Raw genomic sequence first — 19,762 nt, 5'->3', positions numbered from 1 at the left:
TTTGATGGATGATACACTTAGATTGCACACTCTGCTGTGCTTTATGTGCTATTATAGAGATCTCTTCAGTCTCCTGGAGGTGTTGCATAAAGGTTCTCTTATCTCTTCTCCTCGCAAGCTATGAACTATACACCCCAGACTCTTCCAGAATTCAAATATGCAGTTATGGGCTAAGACCCCTAGTTATCTCTTTGTGCCATATCACTCCCTAAACTTCAATAATTAATTTTACCTTTTCCAGCACTGGTTTGATGGGAAGATCAATGTCCTGTGTATAGAGACTGTCCCTGATTTAATATCAAGAGAGAAACGTTCATCTTGGGTTCTTACACTTCACTGGCAGCAGGTAAGCTTGGTCAACAGAAATGCACAAGGTGTGGTATAAACTGACTATAGGAAAATGGAAATGTGTTGTGAATCCATAGCTGAAAACGCAGTTCTAGTACAACAAAAAATAAAGTGGAGTTGGGCTTTAATCAGAGATTCCTGTACTTAGTGTTTGGGTGCCTATAGGGGAATGGTGCAGTGACAGGTGCTAATCAAGGGGTAATCGTGCCTGTTTGTTAGTTCATAGGGAAAGATTGCCATGTTAAGAAAAACCTGCCCTGTACAGCCATGTGAGAGACTTCATTGGTGGAGCAAAACCTATAGAGAGAGTCTGCCTTGTTAAAGTCTTACTAAACCCACAACAGTACATTCAGTCTGTATATGCAGTAAAGCATGCTTGTTATACTCACTGTGGAACCTCAGGGGTTAATCCTCTGCATTGTGTAAAAAGGATGTTTGATCCTGTCCTCTCTGATCTTCCCCTTCTACTGTCCCAAATTCATCTGTTGATAGTACAGAGCCCTAGGAGTCACTCTGCACATGCTCAGTTTAGTGTGTATAACTGGAGAGTTTTTTTTCTTATCTTTGGGAGGGTGCGTGTTATCAGCACAGTGCCAATCAGTGCTGTCCAGACAGAGAGTCAGGGGTTATGCAGTCTCATAGGACAGCCAGAGAAGAATGAAAACTCCTATTACAATCTTTTTTTTTTTTTAAATCAGATCTTTTTTTTAGTAATTGAAGTATGGGTCCATGTACAAATATAATCAGACAACCACAATCTCCAACGGAGTGTAGTCATAGTATCAACAAGTTACATCGTTATAATATAAAAGGGGTACAAAGTCATGTATACCAAAGATAACCATCGATTCCAGGCCACAACATTTTGCAGATCCTTTTTTTGAAAAAGAGAAATAAAAAAAAAAAACAGATTTCAAAATAGGCTGGGAAAAACCAGAAGGAAATTAAAATAACATGAGTTACAAAATCAAAATGGATTTTAACAATTTGACAACAACAAAAACAGGAACCAAAAACCAGCCTTCTTCGAACTGAACTCCGAGAGTCAAACCTCCTCAGCTCGTCCATGTGCAATATAGTAATTATAGAGTCTAAGCTAGCTTTTTGCCAATAGTAGAGTTTTACCGTATGGATACATCTATATCCCAATTCCTATTAAAGGGTTGATGGAAGGATAGTTATCTCACAGTACAGTAGACCCAATGGGGTTCCACAGCTTAAAAGCCTGTCCTTAACTAATTGTGCTGGTGCTAATCCCGGAGTCCCCAACCAGGCATCCCAGACTTTAGTAAATTTCTGTGCACATCCTCTATGCTGATAAACAAATTTTTCTCTAATCAGAGTATCATTGACCACTTTAATCCATTGAATATGGGAAGGAGGTGAGGGTGATAACCATTTCAGATCTATAAGTTTCCGAGCAATAAATTTCCATAGCATATGGATAAGCGTGCCATTATGAATTTCACATCTAGGGCAAAGGGGAGAGTCCCTCCTATTCCAAACGTATAGCCGCCTCCAAACATTCCACCAGATTATCATTGGACAAAAAAACCATTAAGAGCGGCTTAACAGTGTCTGCATGTTTACCATCCTGCCAAGCAGTGAGATGTTGAAGTTGTGCAGCTATATAATAGTAAAATAGATTAAGTACCTCCAATTCCCCAGCTTCTCTAGATTTCTGTAATGTTTCCAGTTTTATACGAGGAGAGCGTTTTTTCCAAATCAAAGATCGGAACACGGTATCAAACTGTTTGAAAACATACATAGGGATCCAGTTTGGTGCATTATGCAAAACGTATAATAACTGAGAGGCCCAGATTATGAGGTTACACCTACCAACTACCGAAAGCGGTAGTTTGTTCCAACTAACCATTTTCTGTCTGAACTTAAGAAGGAGAGGGCAGAGATTAAGCTGTACATATTTAGACAGGGTAGGATGGATATGAATTCCCAAATAACGGAAGGAGTCCGTCACCTGGATTTGGGACCCAACCTGTGGTAAAGGGGCAGGAATCGGGTCTAAGGGTAACAGGGTAGATTTATCCCAATTAATCTTGAAACCAGAAAAAGATCCAAAGGGACATCAATCTCGTAAGGGAGTGGGACGTATTGCCCAAGATTAGTAGAGCATCATCTGCGTATAAAGCTATTTTTTCTTCAACCTCACCTTGTTTAAACCCCTCTATAGTCTGGACCTACCTAATAGCCGCTGCCAATGGCTCTATCGCCAATGCAAAGAGCAAGGGCGATAATGGGCATCCCTGTCTTGTACCTCTGTATAGTGTAAAGGAGGAGGATGAAGCATTATTCACTCATAATCTAGCAGTGGGAGCCCTATAAAGCAGTTGAAGCCAAGAGATAAACTCATTCCCCAAATTAAATTTATCAAGAACCTGCCATAAATAATGCCATTCAACACTATCAAAAGCCTTAGCGACATCAAGTGAGAGAATGGCTCTATTACCGATATTTTCCTTCGGTAGCTGCAAATTAAGGTATACCCTGCTGAGATTAATTGATGTCTATCTATTAGGGATCAATCCCGACTGATCCGGGTGTATGAGTTTAGCAATTACTTTAGAAAGCCGTGTAGCGAGCACCTTTGTAATAATCTTCAAGTCAGTAGGCAACAGGGAAATAGGGTGGTATGATTCGGCCTGAGTAGGATACTTCCTCAGCTTTAATAGAACTACGATGATCGCCTCATTCATGGAGAGTGTCCTGTGCCACAGCGGTCCTAATTGTCTGCAAGAGTTCTGGGAGCAGTATTTCCCCGAACATCTTATAAACTTCTATGGGCAGGCCGTCACTATCTGGAGACATGGAATTAGGGAACGAATTTACTGCCAATTGCAATTCCTCCAGAGATATCGGAGCATTTAGGTTCTTGCTATCTGCTGTCGAGAGCTGCGGAAGACTCACCCAAGCAAGGTCAGTGAGCCTATCCATGGGGTAGGATGCTTTAGAGGAGTATAACGAAGAGTAAAATGAGTTAAAGCCCTGTAGAATGGTATGAGTGTCTGTAGCCATCTGTGTTGGAGACAGTTTCAGTGCTGAAACATAGGTTGACGGTTGTCGCTGGGGTAGGGTTAGATAGATATTCCTGCTCTGCTTTATCTACTGCTGTACTGGCATCTTTTACCCATCGTCTCGTATAATTTTTAATCATGGAGATCTCCTGAATACAAAAGCCTCTAAAATAAGCTTTCAGAACGTCCCACAAAATCATAGGTGAGGTTGAGTGCCTATTATCAATCAAAAAGTTTTGAAAATGCGATTGTATATTGTCAGTGTTGGGAAAAAGAAGGGATTAAGTTTCCACAATATTGGGTAACGAGAATTATGTAACGACAAGGACAATTTAACCGACGAGTGGTCAGACAGACCTCTAGCTAAATATTCAACTTGAGGGTTCAGAGTAAATGTCATCTCCGTGCCAAAGATAAGATCTATACGTGAAAGAGATGTGTGAGTCAGAGAGTGACACGAAAATTGGGCTGCAAGTGGGTGTCTTGTCCGCCAGAGATCCATTAGGCTCACCTCGACCTCATGTCAGGCAAAAGGAGTCAAGGCTCTGGGGCCCTGCGGACAATATTGTTTGTATAAATCAAGTGAAAAATCGCCAACCACTATGACTGGTATTTGAGGATAGCATGCTATAAATCGAAATAAACACTGTAGAATCTCAGGATGGAAGGGAGGCGGAATATAGATGTTAGCTAAAATACAGACATATGAGTCCCAGTTACACAGCAGAAAAATGAAGCTGCCTTTAGAGTAAATTTTTGTGAAGTTCATCTTTAAAGGAGTATTACGGGAAATCAATATGCTCACTCCTCGGGAGTATTGTGTATGCATAGAATGAAACTGGACGGGATGTTAGATGTGTAGAGTCTTCAGTCAGATGTGTCTCCTGTAGGCATAGTATAGCAGGTTTATGAAGGCTAACCATAGTGAAAATGGCTGTTCTTTTCTTCGGATCATGTAATGCCCTCACATTCCAAGAGAGAACTGTGTCTGAATGGATAGTCATTGGTATAGATCAACATTGAGTCCAAGTTCCGGATCAAGAACCATTCCCTGATAGGAGGGAGAGGGCATATGGAAGGGGGACCCAGGAACCAGCAACCAGGCACTAGGGAGATCATACGGCAGTCCAATTAGAACTTGAAATAGTGGCAGGCATAGGGTGTAGAGCACGGTGGACAAGCTAAGGCAACCGATAAATAGGGTGGAACAAACAAAAACCTTAAACAATACAAAAAAGCTAAGGCCCAATCTGAAAATTTGTAATTGGGCTCAAAAATGCCCCGCAAGGTCAAAATGAGGGTATAAACAAGGGCTTTCGCCAACAGTATCATATAATCAACCATGTAAGCAATCATGAGGACAACTCAGATCCGTCAGGACATTCTTCATTAGCTCCAATAAAAGTGATGCAGAAAAGCTTATTCAAACAGATTTTCTGGTACCCTTTAATAGACCGATCAGGCGGGTTCTGGTCGAAAGTTGCGCTGATTACGGTCCAACCATTGAGATGCCATTGCTGAGGAATCAAACAATTGAACTGGGCCATTAGCCACAACATGCAATTTTGCAGGATATAACATGGAGTATGCCACAGAAATGGAACAGACGTCTTTTAACATCCAGAAATTTGGCCCGCTTTCTCTGGACCTCAACTGAGAAATCAGAGAAAATAGACATTATGGAGCCCTGGATTTCCATTGTTGTTTTCTGCCTAGCCAGGCGTAGGATAACATCTCTATCTTTATTCTGAAGGAGTTTCAACAGAAAAGGCCTATCAGGGCCCCCTGGTGGCGGAGCCCTGGGAGGCACTCTATGTGCTCTTTCAATAGAAAAAAATGGAGTCAGATTATCTTTGCCAAACGTAGTAGACAGCCAATCTTCAGTAAAGTCGACAGGGATCTTAACCTCAGCTTTTTCAGGCATACCCACAATGCTCAGATTATTGCGTCTGAGTCTATTTTCCATATCCTCGACTCTGGATGCATACTCGGATGTTTTAGCACTAATGGTGCGCACTGTTTGCTCCAGGGGGATCAATTCATCCTCTACTGTGCTAATTCTACACTCCAGTACAGTGGCTCTTTCCCTTATCTTCTGCATATCATGTCTAATATGTAGGATATCCTCCTTCCTGCCCTTAAATTCTAGTGTCAATTGATTAAGTGAGGAGCCATAAGTGTGGACCGCTGTAAGGATTTCTTTTAGTGTGGGTTCTGGGTGGTCCTCTTCTGAATTCCCTGTGGGTAAGGGTGAGGGCCCCAATGTACTCACCGCAGTCCCAGGGGAAGAGGGCGTCGGAGGCCCTTTAGTTAGGTGATCTGCATCAGAATGCTGTGAAGGGGAGGAGGACGGAGGATCCGAAGGTGATTGAACCCTGTATGGCGTATGTGCATATTTCCCCAGCCTCGCATCTGCATCTCGGTCCCTCGTAGCACACTGTGGGAGTGGGGTCCCACCATACTGGGTAGAGACACCTTCCTCCTAGTCATAGTCCCAGACCCCAGAGCAACGGAGAGAGAGACAGGGTGAGTTGCCACGCAGCTGTGGCAATAATACTTAATGGTACTGTGGATATTCAAGTCGCTATGCAGAAGAAAATACAGGATTCTGTCGGAGCTGTGGAACAGTGTGTCTGCTCACATGGCTGGCCAAGCCACGCCCGCCTACAATCTTTAACCAGTGCTCAGCTGGACACTGGTAGAAGTCACAAGACTGCTCTATACTGCTGATGAGAAAAAGCATTTAGCAGTTTATATTTGCTAAAATAATTGATTTCCATGTACTGTGGGAGACCAGATATAGGTCCCGGGTTTAGTAACACAGAGAGTGGCAATTAGTGACTCCTCTGCTGAGAAGAGACTTGTACGTGAATGATTCCTCTGTTGGGGGAAGACTGCAGTACTCACCTCATCAGAGATGCAGTGATTGACGTTACATTAGAATGGCAATACAAGAAGATGCGCAGAAGAGTCAAACAGGAGCCAGGTATTGGGGGAGTCTCTATGTGTAGCTATACATGTATTGGTTGGGAAAGTTCCTTGAAAACTATTGTTTGAAGTAGGTCATCAGTATGGTAGATGCTCAATAATCTAAAGGAAGCAATTTGCAAGTGGTCATCAGTCACAGAAGGATGGGGATGGGGGAGATGGAACAAGAGTGGGCACATGAACAAAAGGATCTGTGCCGCATAAGTGGTTGGAGCTTAGGAGAATTATAACAACTTGAGGTGGGGGCATGTTTCACATCTAACTGGACAATTTAATCAAAGAAGGGCAGGTCAGGTGCATTCACAGTAGGACTCTGGCAGAGAAGGGAGGTTTCACCCAACAGAACAGGTGACACTAGAACTGTGATTTCATCTGCAGTGTTTCATAACTGTCACTAGTGGATAGAAGGGGCCAGGATGATTCTATTGCTTCATCATGTTTTTCAAATGTTTTAGTTTAAACTTTTCTGTACTCTGCACATTAGCCTGAGTTCTGCTGTAATGAGTATCTATGGTCAAAATGTAAAATTATATTTTTCACATTCAGAAACTTACTTTGTGAAGATCCCACACATTTCGTTCCTTGAATTCTGTGACCTGTAGTCACTATGTCCTCTCAGTAAGCACTGCTGTGTCACACATTTCACAGAGCCTGCCTTCTGATCTACAGAGGAACTGAGAGGAGGAGATTCAGGAGGCGGAGTCAATACAGGAATCACTGTTTGCAAGCAGCAAGGTACCGTGGGATACAGTCAGGTCCATAAATATTGGGACATCGACACAATTCTAACATTTTTGTCTCTATACACCACCACAATGGATTTGAAATGAAACGAACAAGATGTGCTTTAACTGCAGACTGTCCGCCTTAATTTGAGGGTATTTACATCCAAATCAGGTGAACGGTGTAGGAATTACAACAGTTTGCATATGTGCCTCCCACTTGATAAGGGACCAAAAGTAATGGGACAATTGGCTTCTCAGCTGTTCCATGGCCAGGTGTGTGTTATTCCCTCATTATCCCAATTACAATGAGCAGATAAAAGGTCCAGAGTTCATTTCAAGTGTGCTATTTGCATTTGGAATCTGTTGCTGTCAACTCTCAAGATGAGATCCAAAGAGCTGTCACTATCAGTGAAGCAAGCCATCATTAGGCTGTAAAAACAAAACAAACCCATCAGAGAGATAGCAAAAACATTAGGCGTGGCCAAAACAACTGTTTGGAACATTCTTAAAAAGAAGGAACGCACCGGTGAGCTCAGCAACACCAAAAGACCCGGAAGACCACGGAAAACAACTGTGATGGATGACCGAAGAATTCTTTCCCTGGTGAAGAAAACACCCTTCACAACAGTTGGCCAGATCAAGAACACTCTCCAGGAGGTAGGTGTATGTGTGTCAAAGTCAACAATCAAGAGAAGACTTCACCAGAGTGAATACAGAGGGTTCACCACAAGATGTAAACCATTGGTGAGCCTCAAAAACAGGAAGGCCAGATTAGAGTTTGCCAAACAACATCTAAAAATCCTTCACAGTTCTGGAACAACATCCTATGGACAGATAAGACCAAGATCAACTTGTACCAGAGTGATGGGAAGAGAAGAGTATGGAGAAGGAAAGGAACTGCTCATGATCCTAAGCATACCACCTCATCAGTGAAGCATGGTGGTGGTAGTGTCATGGCGTGGGCATGTATGGCTGCCAATGGAACTGGTTCTCTTGTATTTATTGATGATGTGACTGCTGACAAAAGCTGCTGGATGAATTCTGAAGTGTTTCGGGCAATATTATCTGCTCATATTCAGCCAAATGCTTCAGAACTCATTGGACGCCCCTTCACAGTGCAGATGGACAATGACCCAAAGCAGACTGCAAAAGCAACCAAAGAGTTTTTTAAGGGAAAGAAGTGGAATGTTATGCAATGGCCAAGTCAATCACCTGACCTGAATCCGATTGAGGATGCATTTCACTTGCTGAAGACAAAACTGAAGGGAAAATGCCCCAAGAACAAGCAGGAACTGAAGACAGTTGCAGTAGAGGCCTGGCAGAGCATCACCAGGGACGAAACCCAGTGTCTGGTGATGTCTATGCGTTCCAGACTTCAGGCTGTAATTGACTGCAAAGGATTTGCAACCAAGTATTAAAAAGTGAAAGTTTGATTTATGATTATTATTCTGTCCCATTACTTTTGGTCCCTTAACAAGTGGGAGGCACATATGCAAACTGTTGTAATTCCTACACTGTTCACCTGATTTGGATGTAAATACCCTCAAATTAAAGCTGACAGTCTGCAGTTAAAGCACATCTTCTTCGTTTCATTTCAAATCCATTGTGGTGGTGTATAGAGCCAAAAATGTTAGAATTGTGTTGATGTCCCAATATTTATGGACCTGACTGTATGTAGTTCTTAGAAATTGAAAGTAAACAGCAGAGGAGAAGCTGCAAAGCATGCAGGCAATCCAGGAAGATGTGGAAAGAGACGGCCAGAAAAAAACGCAGAGCTGACAACATGAAATAGTATATAGTGAATATTTATTGCACAGGAAGTAAATGTGTGGGGATCTTCACAAAATATGTTTACAAATTTAAAGGTAGACATAAAAACAAAAAAAAACAACATATACTTATCTCTTCAGTGCAATAGTTTAGCACAGAGCAACCCCGATTCTCCTTTTCTTAAGTCTCCGCCATTGCTCCTGACACCTCCCCTCTGCTAAGTACCCCCATAGCATGGGGGCTTTCATGTGTGCTCACTCCCGAGCTCACTCTGTGTGTCCATAGTCACTGGCTTTCACTTCTGCGTCTAAGCTAAAGAGGAGGGAGAGAACCGGGGGAGCCATTGCTCTTGTGCACGTCGTTGAACTGAAATTGGGTTCAGGTCAATATTAGGGGGGGGCTGGAGTGAGAGCTGCACACAGATTTTTTTGCCTTGTGGCTTTAGAAACACTTTAAACATCATTCAGTAATAGAAGTAGGCTAGAAATAATTGAAATACAATACAATTGACCATTGAAGTGCTTTAAAGTGGTTCTAAAGCCTTAAGGTTTTTCACCTTATTGTATTCTATGTATTAAGGTGAAAAACGTTCTGTGCTGCCGAATCCCATCCAGCACCTCCCCCCCCCTTATACTTACTTGAGCCTGATCTGCTCCATTGATCTGCTCTCGCTACTGTCTCCTTCCTCCCTGGGCAGATTGATAGCAGCAGGAGTTATTGGGTCCCGCTGCTGTCAATCAAATTATGTGTCAAGCCAGTGGGGAGGGGGAGGCACAAACCCCCCAATCTGTGTCAATGAATGCAGACACGCCTGCTCAGGAGCAAGCTCACAGGGGTGCCCCCATGAAAAGTGAAGAGGAGGAGCCTGGAGCACCAGTGGGGGACCACAGAAGAGGAGGTGTCAGGGCTCCCAGGTATGACCAGAGGTATGTGACTGATGCAGGGAAACGCAGACTTCAGATATGTTATAAACAATATAATTTATTAACACTAACAATACAAACATAAACGCAGTGCAATACTAAACATAATACAGTGCAAACAAACCAAACCAACCACCCACAGATAACAGTACATACAAGCAAGCGTCGTCAGGCAGGCCGGGTCAATATCAATAGGGCAGGTAGGTACAGGGGGAGCAAGCGGAGATTGGTCGGGGTCACAGGCCAGGTTCAGCAGGTAGCAAGCAGCGTAGTACAGAGGGTCAGGCAGAGGGATGGTCAGGGTCTCAAGCCAGGGATCAGAACAGGTAGCAAGCAGCGTGGTACAGAGGGTCAGGCAGAGGGATGGTCAGGAGCGAGCCGGGATCAGAGCAGGAGAAGTCAGCAGCGGTTCAGATCAGGCAGGGTCAGCAAAGGAACAGAAACAGGATGCAGGACAGATACAGGGCCCAGGACAAACACAACACCAAGGCAGAGTCTGTGGGTCTGGCCATCCCTTAAATACCCCAGCATAATCAGTTCCAGGTGTTAGCTGGCTGCAAAGTTGAGTCTCTGATTGCTGGGAGCACCCGCTGGCCAGCCCTGGTACTGCAGATCAAAAGGCAGGTGAGTCCCACCATTGCTGGCCAGTCCATTCCTGACAGGAGGATTCGGGCTGCTCTGTGAATAACTATTGCACAGAGCAGGTAAGTATACCATGTTTGTTAGTACAAAAAAAAAGAAGGTGTAATGTCATGTGGACCTTTAAGACAAAAACAGAAGATCCCTTGATATGATCAGTTCCTCCTCCTTCTTTAAAAATCATCTAATGTTAGTAGTTCCAAAATGTACCTGTAAAAAAAAAAGATGTATACTTACCTTACCCCATCCTCCACCATAGTGCCTAGGTGAGGATGATAGATCCTGGGGAATATGGAGCAGCCACTGCACTGCAAGTTTTGCTATAAATGGTAATTTCACCTTTTCATGAAAAATGACAAGGTGAAGTAACTCTGAAAACCCTTTCTGCCACTGGGGCTGTGTAGTGAAGTGTGCAGTGGATATGGCAACTTGTGGAGGTGACAGGAGAGTGGCATTAGATCAGTGATGTGCAGCATGGACCGGGAAGCAGAAGGGAGGGGGACGTTTGGCACTAGATCACCTTTTTAATTTTTTATGAAAGGGTGAATTTAGTAATATTTGAATGTTTCTTCATTACTGAAATTCTGGAAGGAAATTTAAATAAAGAATGCAAAAAAAGGGTGAATGTACCCTTTCAAACAGGCATATAATACAATTCATAGACAAATAATCCTAACATATGAAATGTGCACATATTTTAACTGAAATTGGTTTACCTAAAATATTTTTTATTGTATTTATAGAGATGTCAGGCCAAGAATCCAGTGACTGTTCTGCCAATACTGATCTTACCAATAGACTGAAGGAGATGGGTTTGGATCCTGAATACTGGCTTTCCATCATAGAAGAATATTTAGGCATACAAAATATTCAATCAATAAACTACATTCAACCTGAAGACTGCTCTGTGATAGAGGAAAAGTTTCGCTATCCCTGGGAAAAGAGGGCATTGCATAAATTGTTTAATATACCTGACAGCAATGTAATTATTGCTGAATTGCAAGAAAAGAGAAACCAATTGATAACAGAGGAAACTAAAAAAGCACATAATCAAATAGCAGAGTTAAAAAAATTGTCATCTGAAGGGAAAAGTCGAAACGATGACATTGTTAAAAAGCACGAAAAAGAAATTTGGAAGATTCTGGAAGTTAGTTCCGAATACACAGCACTCCCTGAGAAATCAATGTTGGATCTTATAAATCACTTTGAACAGCAGATTAACCTCAGGGAGGAATCATATTTAAAAAGAGAAAACTTAACTGATGAACAGGTCATCCAACATTCATCTGGAGGCCTAGCACTAGAGGGAATTTACCAAACCAAAAACTCAGAAGATATGTTTAAGAAACGTGAACCACTATTGTGTATCCCAGAAGGCTTCAAACTTGTTGGACCAGAACAAAGTCCTGTTTTTGAGCAAAAAGAATTTACCTCTCAGAAAGCAGAATCAAATTTTCGTAAAACAGTTGAGAAATTTGGGTTAAGTTTAAGTAGCTCAATTACTGCAGGTTTCATGGGATTTGGTCTAAAAAGTAATTCTAGCTATAGCAATTCTGCAGAGTCTGAGAACACAAGCAACCAGTCAGTTCAACATGGCTATGTTTGCACCACCAGATATAATTACATTCCTTTAGCATCCTGTTACTTCAGAAAGGATCAGCTGAGACTTTCCCCCTCTGCTCTAAATGCATTACAGGAGATAGAGAATTTATTAAGAATTGATTCAAATGCACCAATTTTGTCAATAAAATGTTTAGAGTTTTTCCAGAGGTTTGGCTCACATGTTAATCTTGGGCCGATACATTTTGGTGGGATATTCTGGTGGAAGGCGTCCATGGATGGAGTAGACAGCAGCAAGATGGAAGAAGCAAAAAAGATGACATCTGAAGCACTGAATGTGTATGTGGGTGTCAGTTATGCTGGATTTGGAGGAGATATTGACTTGTCAAAAACAAATACACAGGGATCTGTGTACATTTCAAAAATATCCGAACTTCAGAAAGATGTTCAATTGTTTATTACTAAAACTGGAGGTCCATCAGAAGCTGATTCTCTCCCACAGTGGAAATCTGGTTTAATTACCAGTAGCAAAACCTGGAGTGTCATAGATCGTGGATTTCAGCTGATACCAGTATGGAAGATAATTGTGGACAATCACAAGGAAGAGCTTAAAGATAATTTAAAACTCGCTTCTTGTTTGATTGACCATTACAGGTCTGAGACTGGTCTCGCCACAGAAATGATGATTGGAGAAAATTTACCAAATGCTTTAGAAAAAGCAAATTTATTCTTGCAGGGTGTGAAGTTCTGGAATGTGAAAAATGCAGAAAAACACTTACAGGAGTTAAATGATTTTAAAGTGGAACTCTGTAAAAAAACAGGAAGTTACAGTGCTTGGAAAATTGTTTGTCTGTCAGATAAAAACCTGCAAGCATTTTTATTAAGTATTGTTGACAAATACAAAGACAGTTCTACAGAAAACACAAATCTTTTAAAAGCTTTAATGAAATCTTTAGTGGAGACTCACATTTATTCCGTTGAAAACTTTCCCAATACTTCACATATCATGAGATGGATATATGACTCTGACAAGGATGAACTTGACAGAATTACTGTGTCTGATTTTGAAGAGCTTCTTGGTATTTTAGAGAATTCCATGGATGAAGTTCTGCAAGTTACAGTCAGAATAAACTCATCCAGTGATGATCAACATCAAGCAAAGATTAAAGCTACAATAAATATTAGTCTTTCATTGTATTCCTTTCTAAGTTCCCTCAGGAACAATAATCAAATGGACACCGAATTACTGATGCTCTACATTGCCAACAACTCTGGGTACTGTATTAAAAACTATAACTTTCAAAATCTTTTAGGATGCAAAGACATAGAGTTTCTAAAAAATCAGATACAAGAAACCTATAACAAGCACACAAGCATCAGAAGTCAGTGCAATGATCGGGCCCAAGCTTTTGTCCTTTACACAGGCCTGACATCTGTAGGTGAATACCAAGAAATGTCTCTAGAACAGAAAAAAGAACGTCTACATTTTATGAAGAAACACATGGCAGGACATATTTCTCTTGATGTTGATAAAATAATAAAAAAATACTCAGAACATGAATGGTATAAAATAGAAGAAGATCTCAGAGCATTTAGCTATGGGGAATTGACAAACATAGAAGTGAAAAAAGATGAGATTGCCATTGAGCTGAATAATATATGCAAGGAAGAACAAACATCTACTAAAAATGATACAGCAACTGATTACAGCAGCACGGACAAAGACTTTTTACAACTGCTGAAGAGACTGGACCTTGAGAAATATTACCCACAAAAAATGAAGAATGCTGATTTTCATAAGATTTGTCAGCCTTCTTTGGTTGAAGAACAGATTTCCGAAGAAACACAACTTCCCCTCCATTTCCTGCAGAAATTACTCATGTTGGACTATCGTGCAAGATATGTACAGTGTGAATGCAATAGTGAACCTGTCCATGCAAATGTTAGGAGCATTCAAGAAGAAAACATGGACACAACTGATATTTTAGAACAATTTTTAGATGTTGATGAAAATGAAGATTTTGAGCATCAAAATTCAAGCAGTGAACAACCTATTCACCCAATGGATGTCCAAATGTCAATTTTCCATTGTGCTAATGATTTCATGAGACAGTATCTTTGCACAAAACTTTCATTTTGTCAGTTTGCACTTCCACTTTTGGTAACTCTTCCCAGTACAAGTTATATAGAGTTCCCACTTTGGACTTTTCAGGAAGTTAAAAAGAAGTGGAAAAATAAAAGTGGAGCATCTTATGACAAGTTCATTAAGGAAGCAGAAGTTCCCATCATATCCTTCATGCGTATTGGTCCATCTTCTACCTCTAAATCACAGCTAATGAACTGGTTGATTAGTAAACAGAGGCATAATATCTTCTATCATAGGCATTGCAGAGGGAGCACACAAAATGCTTTTCTGATGAATGGAGTGACAGAGATTGCCTGGTATTGTCCAAGGGGAAAAGAGGATGACACATTTGATGACTGCATTGCATTCACCAATCTACATGGTGATGCCAGAGAACATGACCAGCAAGTTAAATTCCTAAAAGAAATTTCTTCAGTCATTGTCATTCTATTCACTGAATTGGATACAAAAGGCAAAGAACTGTTACAGTGGCTATTAAAATCCTCAAAATCACTAATTGTCCTGCGTGCAGATAAAGAGAAGTGTCCTCCAGCTAAGGGAATTAAAGTACAAATAGGTATAAAAAACCGAAATGAAGCAGAACTGTTAAAACAAATATCAAAAACAATTCAATCTTTGTTGGATATCTCAAAGGAAAAACATTCTCTTAATAAATGTGCCTGTATAGCCAGGAAATATAGATTTGTAGTGGATGAAGACAAAGAACAGTGCAAGCAGGCAAGGGAACAAGCAGATGTTTTACTGTCATTGTTAACAGAAAAAAATGTATCAGCCGTAAAGGGGGCATTTTTGCCTCTGCAAGGAGATCTCTGGAATAAATGGTGCAAAAAAGACAAGGAAGTGACTCGATTACAGCAAAATAGTAACATGAGTATTGAGCAACAGCGGAGCAACATTGAGTCTGAAAAGCAGGCAATAAGGAATACACAACTTCAAAGGGCATTTCCCCTTAATGACTTCATGAGATCTTTCCTGCAGGTGCTATTTTCAGAAAGTCAAGACTCAAAAATTTACTTTCTCCGGTGGTTTAGCAAGTACTTAGATGACCTGTCATCAGAAACTCTCTCAGTGCTCTACCAAGACTACCATAATAAATGGTCAAAAATTAAGGAGGAAAAGGAACTAAAAAATACAAATAAACAGAATACAGAAACAATGGAGAAAGGATTAGAGAAATTATCAGTTGAAATTGAAGTCTCAACTTTTGGCCTTGAACACATTCTAAGAGAAATTGGACAAATATATGAAGCTTTAGAAACATTTCCAGGAAAGGATAAATGTTTTTTCACATTAGCAAAAGTTGCTGCTAATCTCATGGTCTCAGGGTATCCAATTGAGCTGATGGATGGCGATGCTGCACACGTACCATTGAGATGGATTGCAGCCATACTGGATGAACTGATTAAAATATTAGGAGACAAAAAGCTGTATGTCCTCTCTGTATTAGGTATACAAAGTACTGGAAAATCCACTTTACTCAATGCTATGTTTGGTCTTCAGTTTGCAGTGAGCGCTGGCAGATGTACTAGAGGAGCATTTATGCAGCTTTTAGAAGTTGACAAAGAACTCAGGCAGGAAATGAACTTTGACTATGTGCTTGTCGTGGATACTGAAGGACTGAAAGCTGTTGAGCTCTCAAAAAAAACTACACTTAATCATGACAATGAACTGGCTACCTTTGTAATTGGCCTGGGTAACCTCACACTGATCAACATCTATGGGGAAAATCCTTCTGAAATGCAAGACATCCTACAGATTGCTGTTCAAGCATTTTTAAGGATGAAGAAAGTCAATTTACAACCCAGTTGTGTATTTGTTCATCAAAATGTTGGGGAAATAACAGCCAAAGAGAAAAACATGGAGGGAAGGAGACGACTCCAGGAAAAACTGGATGAAATGACATTGTGTGCTGCACAGCAAGAGCAGTGTGATGTGACATGTTTTAATGATGTGATAAGATTTGATGTAAACACACATATTCATTACTTTGCCCACCTCTGGGAAGGTGACCCCCCCATGGCTCCCCCAAATCCAAGTTACAGCCAGAACGTTCAGATGCTAAGACAGGTCATACTTGAGTCAGGAAAAAAGGAAGGGCAACACAATATTTTAACTATCTCTACATTCAAAACTCGAATAAATGATTTGTGGAATGCATTACTTAATGAGAATTTTGTATTCAGCTTCAAAAATTCACTTGAAATTGCTGCATACAACAAAGTGGAAGTAAAATACAGTCAGTGGACATGGAAATTAAGGGAACACATGTTGACCCTTCAAAGACAACTCAGCAACCAGATTTACAAGGATGAAATAATGCAGGTTGATAAGATGTATTTAAATAAGCAGTTTGAAGAAATATACAACACAGTCCTAGGAGAGCTTAAGGCATTTTTTGATGGTGAAAAGGACAGAGAGGTATTAATTCAATGGAGAGTAAATGCTGAAAACAGAGTGGCTGCAGTCAGAGATGACCTGATAGAAGAGATACATAAAAAAGCTAAAGAGCTCATTAGATCAAAGAACAACAGTAAAACTATAAACCAACTGAGTGAGAAATATGAAGATGAAATGTTAGCTGAAAGCAAGAAATTGGCTTTGTCTTTGCAGGGAAAAAATGTCACTGAAGAGGAATTGAGTGAAAAATTCAACAAAATGTGGAATTTTCTGATCACTAAAGTCACAGAGGAAACATATACTCCTAAACCGCCCCAAATCGACAGTGATTTACAAAATGTGTTTCTCGAACGCTTCAAAAATGAACCCAATATAGCTGATACAATTAAGGATTCTTATCGATGGACTAATTTACAACAAGAATTCTGTCATTATATTTCAAGCAAACGAAAATATTTAGTGTTGAAGGAAAAGCTTTCAGATGATGATCAGAAAGCTATAAAACATACAATACAGATTCTAAACAAGAGAATGGATAAATACATAGATTCAAAGCAGCAGGAAAAACTAGATTATCAGTATGTTTACTTCCATGAACTTCTGAATATGATAATATATGAAATAAACATCACATTAGACACATTTAAATTCAGAAAGGAGTTTACATTGTACGCATCACTGTTCTTGTGTCAGAAAGCAGCCCACAGATTTCACAGGATTTCTGAAGCTTTTAGAAAAGCTAATGACCCCCTTGTCTACCTTGGAAGCAGAAGAAATGAATTATGGCGAAGTTTTAAACTCTCCTGTGAGGGTAAAAAACAAATCACAACATTGGCAGATTTCCTGTGTACCAAACTGGAAGAGGCCATTCGGGAAGGTGTCTATGAGAAATCTGCAATACACTTAGCTGGGGAGATAAAGAATAACCATCAAGCCTTGAATGGAAACAGATCAAAACTAGAGTTCTGTCTACTCAGATCACTGGCAGAGAAGGAACATTTTCAGCATTATAGAAATTATATCTTTGATCCAAAATCTGCAATTAATGACTTTATTCAAAAGTGTGTTGAACAGTATTGTAAAGACAAGAAGAACATATCAGAAATTCTAAACACTAAACTGGATGAATTTGAGAACAATATATTACATGCCATCAACAAATCAACAACAATAATCAAGGATTCAAAGGGAGATATCGGTGAATGGCTGGATACTTTCTGCTCTGAGCTTGGAAGTGATGTGAAACTGTCGAGTCACGATCTCAAGAGTGTGAAATATCAGAATATAAATGATATAGAATTTTTAAAGGAGGCAATGACAAAAGCTTTGAAAACTGTGTTGAAAAAACTCCAGGATTTATTTTCTAAATGTGATCATACCCATCTTGTTAAAATGATATATGGAAATCTATCTGAGCAGTTTTCTGGGTGCTGGGCGAAGTGTCCTTTCTGTGGTGCTGTATGTACAAATACTGTTTCCGGGCATGATGGAGACCACAGTGTTCAATACCATCGTCCTGCTGCTTTGATAGGTTGGAAATATAAAGACACAAATAACTTTTTTATTGAAATCTGCACCACTGTTGTGTCCAGTGATATAAGTTATGTGCTTGATGATGACAGACGTATTCCCTACAAAACGTACAGAGATGGTGGACATCCTTACAATACCTGGTCTATTACTCCAGACAGCTCATCATTATCTTACTGGAAATGGGTGACTTGTTTCTTCCATCGTGACTTTGAAAGCTATCACAGCCTAAAATTCACAGGCCTGGGGGCAATTCCACCTCAGTGGACTTGTATAAAAAAACAGGAAGCAATTTATGAGCTTGAGAAAAAGATGTAAATTTCATTAAAATGATCCTGACACATTGATTGGACATTTCTGACAACCAAAAGACATACTTTCATGTTTAAACTCTTAGAAATATTAAAGGCAACCTAGATGGATAATTTCTTAGATTTGATTGTACATATTCAGAAAGTTGGATGTGGTCATGACCTTTAGTCTGAAGATGACTGAAGACTTGTGAAAAGTAGCTTATGTATTAGCATGCAGAATGACACCTACAGAAGATGTTTCCAGCTCACTTCCACTCACCAACAACTTTTTTTTTTAATTAGCTGTATGAAAAAAACGTACAAAAATATATACCAAATAAGCATATGTCTGTTTTTCTGTCTTTATTTTTTTAAGCCATTTATTCCACTATAACGCTTCTTTATAAATTGCTGACCTCCTTCTGAAAATGTTAGTTGCCTTGCAAACTGAACAACCTATTTTCATTTAGTAAATTGACCCCATTGACCTTTAGCAAGAAAACAGATAAGGAAAGTCAGACTGAAGTCTTAACTTCGGGAACTCATTGGGGTTTATTTACTAAAGCTGGAGAGTCCAAAATCAGACTCCCTTCTGCATAGAAACCAATCAGCTTCCAGGTTTCATTGCCAAAGCTTCATTGAACAAGCTGAGGTTAGAAGCTGATTGGTTTCTATGCAGAAGGGAGTCTGATTTTGGACTCTCCAGCTTTAGTAAATAAACCCCATTGTGTCAGTTTCTTAAGGTGATTGTAGCCGTATTAGTGCACTTGCGACAGAAACAATTAGTACTGACGTGATACTTTTTTTATTTGCACTAACATACAATTTTGAGGACAAGCTTTCGGGGTATGTCCCCTTCTTCAAGTGCTAGTGCTGCCTGGACCTTGAAGAAGGGGATATACCCTGAAAGCTTGTCCTCAAAATTGTATGTTAGTGCAAATAAAAAAAGTATCACGTCAGTACTCAATTATTTCTGTTAGTTTCTTAGAAAGTAATAAGGCCAATGGATAACAGTGACAGCCAGTGAATTAGTACTGTGAGGAGGAGAGGTCAACAACGCCAGCCTCAAATATACAGGTTCCTTTTTAGTACTTTCCGTCACTGTCCTAGAATAAGTACAAAGAGCAGATGCTTCCAGGTTACCTTTCCAGTCTCAGGTAGTCAATATTTATCCCTGGACATTTTTCTCTTTCTCGCTCTCCCTAGTTTTTACATTTGGGCAGCTGGAAAAAACTTTTTTTTTTTTTTTGGATATCAGATTACATCTATTTAAATTTATTTGAGCTATTTTAGGCTGATGTCCAGGCAAACAGATAATCACACAAATGGATGGAGATATATAGATATATATATATATATATATATATATATATATTTGGTTTTTTTTCCTGCTTTGGCAGAGTTGCTTTCA

General features: G+C 40.1%; 1 protein-coding gene across 1 annotated transcript; it reads left to right on the top strand.

The window, feature by feature from the left end:
• Nucleotides 1-245: 245 nt before the first annotated feature.
• On the top strand, nucleotides 246-18,697 carry LOC149458568 (interferon-induced very large GTPase 1-like). The gene is made up of 2 exons (XM_089682049.1): nucleotides 246-346; nucleotides 11,169-18,697. The coding sequence occupies exon 2, from the start codon at nucleotides 11,171-11,173 to the stop codon at nucleotides 18,374-18,376; it is 7,206 nt and encodes a 2,401-aa protein (XP_089538175.1). The 5' UTR covers nucleotides 246-346; nucleotides 11,169-11,170; the 3' UTR covers nucleotides 18,377-18,697.
• The last annotated feature ends 1,065 nt before the right edge of the window (nucleotides 18,698-19,762 follow it).

This window comes from Staurois parvus, unplaced genomic scaffold, assembly GCF_062004578.1.
Source record: "Staurois parvus isolate SC_StPar_1 unplaced genomic scaffold, SC_StPar_1.0 ptg000283l, whole genome shotgun sequence".
In the NCBI taxonomy this organism is placed as follows: domain Eukaryota; kingdom Metazoa; phylum Chordata; class Amphibia; order Anura; family Ranidae; genus Staurois; species Staurois parvus.
Note: the sequence above shows the minus strand (reverse complement) of the source record. Positions and strands in the feature narration are given on the sequence as shown.

What these genes read in the sequence shown, in the direction of transcription:
- LOC149458568 (XM_089682049.1), top strand. Translation starts at nt 11,171, where the DNA reads ATGTCAGGCCAAGAATCCAGTGACTGTTCTGCCAATACTGATCTTACC.